The 12,332-nt window shown below is 42.9% G+C and overlaps 1 protein-coding gene across 1 annotated transcript in view; it reads right to left on the bottom strand.

Annotated features, from left to right (window-relative positions):
* Positions 1-12,332, bottom strand: part of LOC104957188 (estrogen receptor beta) — a 46,950-nt gene that overhangs the window by 16,205 nt on the left and 18,413 nt on the right. The window contains exons 7-9 of the mRNA XM_010784797.1: positions 5,749-5,882; positions 3,611-3,794; positions 1,485-1,488 (exon numbers count right to left, since the gene is read on the bottom strand). Of these exons, the coding sequence (XP_010783099.1) occupies positions 1,485-1,488; positions 3,611-3,794; positions 5,749-5,882 (322 nt within the window). The remainder of the gene's footprint in view (positions 1-1,484; positions 1,489-3,610; positions 3,795-5,748; positions 5,883-12,332) is intronic.

The following is a 12,332-nucleotide window of genomic DNA, read 5'->3' on the forward strand; positions in this document are numbered from 1 at the left end:
TCTGCCGGCCGCGCTCGGCTCGGTTTCTTCCCCCTCTTCCGGCGCTCCTCTGGTCCCCGCGCGGGGCCGCCCCTGTCCTTCTTGCGGGGCGCCGCCCTCGGCTGCGGGCTGGGGGGGGCAAATTGGGGCTTAAAAATATGGCGGCCAGACTCAATCCGTTCTCTCTACTCTCTCCGTCAGTGTGGTCTACACCGCGCTTCCTGTCTCGGGTCGTGCTGCGTACTCGACCGCGTCGTCTTTGCCCAGACAACTGTCGGTGGTGCTAACCAGTACACGTGACTCGGTGGCGCGCCGCGCGGGCGACTTAGCAGACACGTCGCAAGATACTCACTCCGCCGTTCTTTGCCGCTGGGCCAGCATCGCGTGCGAATGAGATCTGATTTTTTATATGGCTTCCATTTAATTCATATCTCAGGGAGACACCGTAACATACACGAACATTATGCTGATGCTGTGGTGTGGTGTCGTGTGTGTGTGTGTGTGTGTGGTGTGGTGTGTGTCGTTTGTGTTGTGTGTGTGTGTGTTTGCTGTGCTGTGTGTGGGGTTCGTGTGCTGTGGGTGTTGTGTGTTGTGTGTGTGTGTTGGTGGTGGGTGGTGTGTGTGTGTGTCGTGTGTGTGTGTGTGTGTGGTGTCGTGTGTGTCGTGTGTGTGTGTGTGTCGCTGTGTGTGCTGTGCTTTACTTGCAACCCTCCCGAGTTTCCTCCCCGATTCTGACAAATCAGATTTACTCCCCCACGCGGTCTTCCACTCGGCCTTTAAATACAGCTACACCGCATATGTTGCGTTCTCCATGGTAGCACGGCTGTCTCTTTAAGCAGGCGCGCGCAACTCAAAGTCGAGAGGGTCGAGGCCGATGCCAACTGAACAACAATCCGACCACCGTCGACCCTCTGCTACACTCCTTTCTCCTGTAAAATACAGGGTCCAGCCACACATATGTCTCCCATGGTGCCACCGGGCTTTGCCCCTCTTACCATTTTACACTGATACCACTGATAGGAATCCATTTATGTAACCTTGATCTCATCCTACACATTTTTTTTTTTTCAACTATATATATTTCTTTTCCAGTTACGTGTTTCTAACAAACGTCACGTACTCAGGATTACTTTTAGAACAATTTACTTTTGGATGACTTTCTTTTTTCCATCACAGGATGAGTATGTTTTGGTGGTACGGCCTCCAGGAGACACAAAAGCAACCCCGGCCGGAAACCGTCTTCTTTACTGGTTTAATGGCCTTATCAACGACGCCAAACTGAAACATGAACATCTGAAACGATGTAAAAACATATATAAACTTTTGGGATGCCAGGCTTGGGATGTGGGAGTGAGGGACCACGGCCTTAGAACGGGCCGTGTCGGCCTTCTTTCCTGCCAGTGGTGTGGCAGGACATGAATCTGAAACAACCTGTCTCCCTGAAAATTACGTCCCACAGATTACGCTTTAGCTAAAACACGTAATTTTCTCCAATCACTCACCACGTTACTTTCGTTATGAACGTATCTCAAAGACGTCTTATTTCTACATACCGTCTTTGCCATGTTACTTGTCTGTGATTATAATAATTCGATAGATATCATTTATAAATAATCCAATTTTGTACCCGCGCACATTGACGAATTCAGTAGCGAGGCTCCGTAATTTCGGCAGCCTGTTACCTCCGCGTTCACTCGAGCGACGGACACCGAAAATAATAGGCTTTTAACATAGCCAAAAAGACTGGCTGTGTCGTTTACTTGCCCCCTCCAAAACATTAAAACAAATCCAGGAGTTACTGTTTCTCGTCTCCCTCCTCCTAGAGAAAGAAGAACGCGGCACGTATCAGCAAGATACCTGTCGACGCCCAGATGATTCGGTTACATCGGCGATATGAGGTATCCCGGAAACAAACTCAGTTTAGCATGCGCGCCGAAGACACTACACTACCCATGAATCCCCCAGCTATCTTCTCTGGGACTCGACAGTCCCGTTGACTAAATGCCCGCCAAAAAAAATCCAACGCTCCTGGGATTAACGGATGTTGGAGTGGCGTCCGCCAAGGGGCGCACGCCGCGAGCACCACCCAAGCTCTTGAAAAGGAACCGAAACCCACGGCCACTTAGACTATGTTGCCCGTCAGCCAACCATGAACAGACTTGACGGCCTGCGACAAAGTACCTCCCCCTACGGATTCTTAGTCCACCCACCCAAGGGCGGCACGCCCCAGGGTGGGAAACATGCTCTGGGAGAGCTCTTGTTCGGTGAACAGAGCGACTCCTCGCCTAGCTTCTCGCTCGGTGTGAAGTTGTGTGAGACTAGCGTTTGGTAGCTTGTCAGTATATAGATGTCACTAGATGTGACTAGAGCAGTTCCTCAACTGGTGGTTCGCGGCAACCACAGAAAAAGTGGAGTCGCCGGACCCGTTACGAGTGGGTCGCGCGATGTGGATGTGAACGAAAATAGAAGAAAAAAAACTACAATATTATTTTTTTCTTCTTTTTTTGGGGGAAAAAGTCAAGCTTTTATTTTGAAGGCCCGATTTTCTAACGCTGTGCATGCAGTCGGCGTTGGAATGGAAGTACCGGAGACCATAAACGGTTTTGAAAACTTCTGTCACGTAGTGATCATCTTCTCAATAAAATATCTTTGCTGATGTTTTTTCGAGTCTTCTGGCCAATCAGAATCAAGATTGTTGCCGGAAGTCCCCACGAAGAATAACTTTGCGGTAGAACTCTTCTTTATACATCCATGGGTACAACTTCAGATAAAAATGAACACATAATGAAATATGACCCCCGGTTTGATGATTGACAGGTCACAGAACAATGGGAGCTATCTACCCTTACCCACAATTTAAAGTAAGTCACACAGACTATCTCCTCTTTGCTCTTCTCGCAGCAAGATGTCAGAACAAAGTGAAAAAGAAACAATGGCATAATAATTATTAATATGTGTGCCTTTTTATATAGTTCATCTCATTAAACCCTTTTTAAAAGCATACTTTAGTTCTGTGAAGGGATATAAGGGATATATGCACTGTACTTCACTTGTATTAATATTTTATGCTGAAAAGCATATATATTACAGCAGGTTTTTTTGTTGAATAGATTTGAGTGCTTCAAAATGTTGGGTCGCGATGTATTGACCAAGTAAAAAGTGGGTCCCGAGGCCTGACCAGTTGAGAACCACTGGTTAAGAGGATTGTATGTCTCCGAAATGTAAGCTTCTGAACACATAATCATTTCAAAAAATGCTTTATTTTAGACAAATATTATTTGTTATGTTATGTTTTTCATTATTGTTTAAAAGTCAGCTTCTTCAAAGTAAAGCACTTTGACTTTCTTGTGTGAATAACATTTGTATTTATGATAACATCAAAAAAGTATGTTTTTTCTTGAAATGTTTTTCGAACATCACAAGTCAAGTATTCTCTCTAAGTGTCTGAAAGACTAATGTGCGTGAGTGCGTATTCATGCCTTCTGAGAATTAATGTAGGAATACATTTGTGAGAGTGTACGAATAAAGACAGATGATGCCAGACAGCTAGAGTTTAATCATCTCTGAGAATGTGTGCTTTTTCGATTCTCTCCTCTGCGGTTTTGCCGTTTCCTGCCGCCTCTGGCCGTACCTGACGTGGCGGATGTGGGAGAGCAGCATGGTGAGGTGGCCCAGACGCAGAGTCTGCTGCTGGGTGGACAGGCCCAGCTTGGAGATGGCCCAGACCAGAGCATCGATCACAGAGTCGAGCAGACGCAGCATCTTGTTCCTGCTCTCCAGCTCCTCGGCCGTCTGAGGGGAGCTGGAGCACAGATCTGCAACACACACACACACACACACACACATCTCAGGAGGGAGACACACACATCATCTCCCTTCAGACGGAGACTAACAATCTGCCAAAGCGTTGTGCCAGTATTATAAATCACTGCATTCTGCAGCTATGTGGTCTACCGAGGCTGCTGTGGATCTTTTAGAACAAAATAACACTATATTGAATCTATTTCTCAATACTTAAAGGTCCCCTATTATACTGTTATTCATCAATATATTATAGGTCTTAGATATATACAAAACATGCTTCTGAAGTGTTTGGCTCAAAATGAAATGTATCTATTCTTATTGACAGGGCAATGTGTTCACAGGCTGTTCAGCTGATAGCAACCTTTATTGATTAAACAAGAGGTTAACCAAAGTGCATCCATTGTTTTAAATGCACAGGGTCACGGTTCTTTTTGTATTTACTTGCACTATTTTTTCTCTTTTTCTGTTTTATTGTGTTGCACTGTTGGAGGAGCCTGTGACCTAAGATTTTCGTGGTCATAACTACACTGTAGCTACGTACGTATGACTAATAAAAGCCTTGACCTTGACCCGCAGAGAGAGAAGAAGCTGTAGATCCTGTTGTTACAGTTCAGCCACAGCCCTCCATCTGTCTAAATACATAAATCTTAAAATTCCTCCCTGTCCCTGACTTTTCAAACTCGATTTCACTTCTTTCACAATTTGTTCCCTTTTTCGCACGCCAGCTGCAGTGGAGCAGAGTCAACAGAGAGCTGGCGGGGGAGCCTGTGTGCGTCTGTTAGGGAGGAACTGTGTTAAACTCTGAGGTCATGCGGAGAGGTCAGTCACCTCCATGAAACCTGTACAGTGGGCCTAACCCTGGGAGAGGGGTTGGGGGGTGAGGGGGTCAGGGCAGTACACTGTGACCGCTGGGAACACATCACAGGTTAAAAAACACAAGCCGCTGTGCAATAAAGTACACCTTCAAAGGTCATTTCATCCTACATTCAAACAAGTGGAAGCTTCGGCCAATCTCACTTCACCTGCACAATGAGACTACGTCCAACCCTGGAGCAACACACACCGTTTTATCGTGAGGTTTAAAATGTGTCACATAAACGAAACCTCAAGCCAATGAAAAACTAGAAAAGTAACCAAATTAGCTTTTATATAATGGTACATATTTGATGTTTTAGGATCACATTTGTATGAAAACAAACACGGTAATAGGCATTCCTAGCAATCCATATGTGTGTTTGTACATATTTTGTTGTTATTTCTGGGTATATAAAAGCTTTGTCGGGATATGTATAATTTCCACATGCTAGTTTTACCTTTAAGAGGACATTTTCATATTTTCAGGTTCATATTTGTGTGTTGTGCCTCTTCTGTGACATGTTAACATGCTTCATTGTTCTTTGTCAAGATACTGAGTACTGTGTATGTTACGACTAATTCATAAGAACAAGAGCACGGAGATCGATCACCTCTAACGTAGAGACTGAGGGAGGTGATGCAACCTCTCAGACTTGATAAATTGAGATGCTGGCTCCTCTGAGAGCTTTGAGAGAATTTGGAAACCTTTATTTGGATTACACTTTAAAAGCTTTAACCCCACATCTACTTTAATGCAACTCCAAATGGATAATGAACATTTATTTACCCCAGCTAATAAATTACACAGACAGTAAGGCCAAAAGAATATATAAATATATTCATTTTTCAGCTTTTTTTTTGCTCTGGTCAGTTTGTTTTAATGTGTGGGTCTGATGCGTGACAGGTGTCAATGAACCACTAAGTTCCAGATTAAAGTGTCATTAACCAAAACCAAGCAGAGGGAAAAGAAGAAGAAGAAGAAGCAAAAAAACACTGTGATGTACCAACTGGACAGGATCAGGCAGGATTTGTTGCTCGTTGCAAACTAACTCATCCGTCTCAGAAAACATTAAATGAACACTGCGGTTTGTCCGCGTCAGCAGAACTCACTGGAGTTGAGGAGGATCATGGCCTTCAGACAGACGTACTCCTCCCTCTGAAGCTTCAGCTCACGAAAGCGAGAGGTGGCTGCCAGCAGCATGTCGAAGATCTCCATGATGCCCTCCACGCACTGGCCCTCCTCCCTGCAGACACACAGACACAAGGGAACATTTATATTCCTCCACAGCCAGGTGTCGATAACATTTGACTGCCAGGTGTTAATAGGCTCAGAATGTGACAATACTGTAGGAGATTGTTGACAATATCTGGGGGGGGGTTTCCCCCTGTTTTTTTGTTATTATATAGTTCTTAAAATATAGTTCGCTATCTGCGTATTTATTTATTTTTTACTTTTATGTATGCACCACGACACCAAGTCAAATTCCTCGTTCGTGTCAACCTATCTGGTAATAAACCCGTTTCGGATTTCGGATTTTTTTAACAAAATAAATTTAACAATCAAAATGTGTGCAGATTTTGCTCGGTCAAACTGACTTTTTTAATTATTATTAACACTTTGCAAAAGTATCTTTTAAGCAGTAGGGATACTGATAAACAGATAGTGGGTGGATATTCTGTTTTCTGATCTCGACAGCCCATGTGACTGGATAGTCTTATTTCAAAGTTGGTTAGCACCTGAAAAAAAGCGCTCAAACACATTGTAGGCTAAGGGGCAGGACATCTCTAAGCGGTTGACCAATCACAACATAGCCAGCCAGCTAACCAATCAGAGCAGACTAGGGTCTGGTTTCAGACAGAGGGTGAAAAGAGGTGCTGGAGGCAGTATGAGAAAAATAAAGAGCTTTTTGAACATTAAAGTCATCATACGCTGGATCACACAAAGTAAACTCAGAAACGTGTGCTTTGCTGACTCTTTTATTTTGAATATACCTGCACATTACAGTTTTTCTCAATTGCTAAACCCACTATTTAGAATCAAAATTCATTTCTTCAAAACAAGAACATAGCCATCTAAACAGAAACACACTTGCCATAACTCTGAATATCTTTTGCAAAATGTACTTACATGACCAAAACTGAAAATACTGGTCACAAAAAAGCGCCGGTGTGAGATGTTACAGACAGCAGACTTCAAAAATTTAATACCGCAACGGACCGCTTGTGTGAGTTTGTAGGTTTTTAGTGTCTCGAACTCCTGATAGTGTCACAAACAATTGCTTTGCCTCTCTTATGATGAAGGCCACATTTTAAGAGATTTCGTTGATCCGATTACCTCGACGAGGCTGGGAGCAGGACTGCCTGAGGTTGAACACAAATAATTAGTTTGTTTATTATTTGTGTTTACCTATTAATACACCAATTCACAACTCTTTATTGTCACACACCAAATCTTTTATTATGTTTTAATCTTCCTTTTTGCTACTTTAGTTATGTCTAAGTCGGTAGACTCGGGATGAGAGGGGTATTGACTGCGTTGTTTTCGTGATGTAATAAGTTAGATTTATTTCTTCATTTTTGTTATTCACACCGAAACTTAACTTCATTCTTTTTCCAACTATTTGTAGACACTTTACCTAAGACGCCATCGTAAGCGAAAGCGGCTAAGAGTTCAGCAGATGTTGTCCCAAAGTTTCACACCCATCCACTCGGAGGGGAGTCTCTTGTATTCTTGGTGCGCGGGGGGGAGAGTTAAATAATAAGACGACAATAATAACTAATAATGAATAATAATAATAATAATAATAACAACAACAACGATATTACGTCCCCATAAGTTAACGTAAAGTTTCTCCAGGTCATATCTCTTTTACATTAATTTAGAGAGCAAAGCGACCGGATCGAAGGCGGTACAACCTTTAAGAGGGCTGACAAGAGGAGAGGAGAAGCCGAGACACACACGACAAACTTAGATAGCACGCTGACGTGGCTAACACGTAACCGACTCTGCAGTGTAGGATTTGTAATTTTGTCTATTGAAAAAATTGTGAAAAATAAAAATACAATCATTTGTATAACATATTTTGAGGGGTAGATGAACCTGATAAACGTGGTGGCGCTCCTTCATCTCGGGCTTACCAGGGTTGGGTATACGTAGTCAGGTTGCACGGTGAGACAAATAATAGTTGTTCTGCTTCCTGCGGACCATGCTGAGTCTTTTTGAACTCACAACAAGTCAAACACACAACACCTTGTACGTAGCAGGCACGTACTTTATGAGTGGTGTGTGGTTAATGTTACGTACAAGTTAGGTGATGGGACCTTCAATTATGTCACAATTTCAACCTGTCGGACACCTGTCGGCAAACCGGACACGTACAGTCAGGCGGATGTGGGAAGAATGTCTCCTGTGTCGTGTAGATCACGTCGGTGGCTGGGCATATCAAGGGAGGCGTGCGGCACAGAGTTGTCTGTATAAAAAAAAAATTGTAAAAGTTGTATCACCTATTTAGGAATATACGGGGGCCGTTGTGTGACTCGAGTTGAGAACGAGGAATAATGTGAGTGGGATGAAATCAACCTTTGGTTACTCAGACGCAAGAAACTACGTGTGTACGCTTAGCTGTGTCTAGTATGAACCGACGGAGATGACTCGTTACACAAAACTAGTTTCAGACTTCTTGACGTGAGGTGTGCCATTACCTCCCTGTGTTGATGGATCGTGATAATGTCGAAAAACCGCTCCGGAGATTCCCGTGGAGTGACAGGGAGGTTTGGTCGCTGTGGTCGACGCCGTTACGTGAAATGAGCAGTCGAAGCAAAGATCCAAGAAAACGACAGAGTGCTATGCGCGGAGGTGGGACTTCGAGTGACGTGGGTCGCCCTCCGCGCGGAGTGATGAAAACTCTGGACTGACCAGTGTTTACTGTTCCAAACTCCTCGATATATCTTCTGATACCTATAAATGGGCATTGAGCAGCTTACAGCGAAGTCTTCTCGGGGTAAACGTCAACGTGTTTCGACTGATCCGCGGGAGAGAGAACGTAACCTTTTATCGTATGTGTACCCTGCACTGTACTGCAAGTTGTATCCGGCATCGTCCCTCACTCCTACACAACCAAGGGTTCGAGTTCAAGACTAGTCGTGAACCGAGAAAGGAAAGGGGTGTATCGGAGTAGATGCAGGTCACTAAGAAGGGAACGTTCGTCTGACGTCTGATTATCGATAACAACAACTCGTGTATAACTGTTGACGTAGAATTACTTCACCTCTCCAAGAAATGACTTACTGATGAAGCACACATAATGTCCAAATGGTATCTGTCACAACAGTCCACACCCGAAAGTAGAAGTGTACCTTCACGTGAGAGTAATAAACTGTGGGGTGTTATGTATGTCCCTCAAGAGTGTCTGGGAACTTTGCCATTTTCTGATGTCCGTTTAAGGAGCGACCGCTTTGTACAGACTAAGACGACATCTGACGAGGAGGTGAAATAACGGTTGTAAGAGATACAATCGATGACTGACAGAAGAAGGTGTGACGTGAAGTTGAAGCTGGTCTGTTGTCAATTCCTACAAAGTCCATGCAGTACGTTTAAGGACAGTACATTACATAAGCACATTGTATGTGCGACAATTAATCCGATACGGTGACTTGATGGTAACGCCAAAGGAATACTTAGTACCCTACTAACTGACTATTGTTGACATGCATAAAACGAGTAGTCATAGTTAACACGACGATTACTAGATAAATATTCCCATTGACAAGGGAGGGACACTTTCACGTCCATCTAGACCTTCTGTCGCGGGCCCGAACGTATTTAATACCTATATATACTACTCTTTGCATCAGAAGGTCACAACGTCAATCAACACTAAATAAGAGTGACAGTTTTGTAAGATTCGTAGACTAAACACGGCTACTAGTTCTATTTCGTTACGACAACTCTTACCAGAAGACTAAAGCTACCTCTGGTACGTACAAATTTTATGCGTTGTATTTACATTGGAAAAAACAGCAACTACTTCTAAAACCAGAGTTATTGACAAGTCGACAGACGACATTGACAATCTACGTTCTATTGCATGGGTTTCTCATACTATGTGTTAAGCCAACCAATGTGAGACTACGTGATTACAACGTCACTCGACCTCTGCTTCGTAATGAACAACGAGTATGGGAGATTAGTAAACTAGATCACACTTACTCGGATCAAAAATAAGATGTACTTACGTGGTTGTACATCCACAACCCCCCCGAAACCCACCCCCGACGGTGTAATCAACTCACGTAAAGAGACACCTACGACAGAAGACTAAGTGTCGATTACCACGACTAACTCAGAGAGCTAAACTAAAGTGTTAGAAACAGTCGTCTTTCAAGAAGTCTCCTTGACAGTTAGTTTACTGTACCATGTAGCCATTGTAACATACGACCGATGGTAACTTCACTAGTTATCCTTCACGACCAAGTCAGCTGACGTGTTCGCCTTGTGGATAGTGGTATCTGAATGCCAATGGACCTGTCATAAAGTGTTGTGTCGGGAATAACTAAGAGAACAACTCACCATGGAAAGAGACCTGCGAGTCTACTTGTACGACCGATGTTTGGACGGTTGTTTCTCCTATACCCCAATTTCTCTTGATTAGGTACGTCAGTGAGTTGCTCTGCGAACTTGTCTCTGTCTGTGACAATTGTCTCACCAAACAAGCTTGGTTAGACAAGAGATTGTCAGAGACAAGACACCTAGAAAGAGAAAAACAGTGTACCATAATTTCAAGAGAAAATTGAGGTATAAAGAGAAACAACGTACCAAAACACATGAGTGAGCTTAGAAAAACTTCAGTCTAACATAAATTCTAAGTTACACAAATCTTCTTTATAAGGTGATGGATTACGGATCCCACTGGTTGTCCACAGGGCGCGAAACAACCGACCTGACGTGTCGTAAAAACTATAACAACCGATGGTGCGTACAACGGCGTACAGGGCGGTAAACTAACTGTCAACGGTAGTAAATTGTTCGAAAAAATGTTTCCACAAATCTTTGCTCTCCTTGATAGTCGTGGTATCGACACAGTCTACCAGTCAGTTAGTTGTCTCTTACATAATGTATTACCGTTCCGGGGGTGGGGGGGGGGGGGGTGGGGATGTACAACCACCGTCTGTACCATCTTAATATTAGATCGGCTAATTGGGTGAATCTTTATAACAAAACCCAACCCTGTTTCATTACGAAAGCAGAGGTCAAGTGGCGAATGTAACCAGTTCTCCACATTGTGGGCAACAAACCTAGGTCTGGGAGCCCTCCAATAGAACGGTAGAATGTCAAAAAGGAGTTAGCGAATTTGGGTGATAAATCTTAGTTTTAAGGAAAGTAGTTGTGTTGTCGTTGTCGGTAGGCTTTGTCTTTTGGAAATGATATTGTCATATGGGAACATAGTACTATAGCGTGTTTTACGTCTACTACGATTCGTTAAACAAAACGTGTTTGTCTAGTGTGTTGAGAGATTGACTTCAATGCTAAGAGATGTGTTTGTAGGTTTTTAGAAAACAAGCATTGAGTACAGATGTCTTGTTTATTAGAAAGTGTCACCTATTGTGAAGAGGAGTATTTGATCTGGTATCGATGTGATTAACTGTGAACTACCACGTTTTATACCTTGTGGAACAATAGTAAGTTAGTGGGGAACTTTTTCCATTGACGGATACCTTACATGCACGGTATGGAATGTCATTACTACAATGTGACTTTGTAAATGTACTGTCTTAAACGTACCCTGACATGAATTTATCCAAAAAAATTTTACCCCGGCCATTTCGATATTATACAACCTATACTGAACGTATCGAGAACCTCTACAAGTCATACCCCTCCTAATCGTATCGACTATGTTGTAAAATGTCAGTCATTAACACGCAGAAAAGAAAAACGTGTAACTCTTTAAAAAAAAAACATAACACCCCTTAACTCATGAAGTGAAGGTACATTTCTTAACGAGTGTCGGACTATAGTTACTGAAAGTATATCATTTACACATTAATCCACTCTAGATATTTTTGGAGGGGAGTGAAGCATTCTACAAACAGTTCCACCACAACTGTGGTGTTCCTCTTATAAAGGGTGCGACAGACGTTCCCTTCTATGATGCGACACTGCATCTACTCGATACACCGGTCTGTCTGCGGTTCTCGTCTAGTCATTTCGATATATACTAGAGTAAGAGACGAAATGACGACTAAATTTAGTAAATGGGTACAATAAAAAAAGGTCCAACGATAAGTAGAAAACCAAAGACAATGCCAACGAGAAGACTTTTACTCTGTTACTGCATCAATGTCATTGTATGACAAAAAGGATATACATTCAAACAAAGAGGGGTTGAACAGTCAAAAAGGCAAGTCAAAGGTTATAGCTATCGACCCCAAACACATAACTACTAACCATCAGTCATAATCACACGGTGAAATAATTACTTGACAAGTTTTTACTCAGAAGATTACTCGACTGTTACAAACAAAAACCTCTTCCATAGACCAAAACCTTCCCCATAAAAAAATCAAAACTCACGGAATCTCGTCGAAACGTTCTTTACATATAAAGCAATACCATCTTACACAATAATACCACTGGCTCAAAGTCAATACTTTTGTGTAAACAGAGTAATCCCCTGTTAAACCAAGACAAAGCT

The sequence above is a fragment of the Notothenia coriiceps genome, unplaced genomic scaffold (genome assembly GCF_000735185.1).
Source record: "Notothenia coriiceps isolate Sejong01 unplaced genomic scaffold, NC01 NC01_scaffold00026442, whole genome shotgun sequence".
In the NCBI taxonomy this organism is placed as follows: Eukaryota; Metazoa; Chordata; class Actinopteri; order Perciformes; family Nototheniidae; genus Notothenia; species Notothenia coriiceps.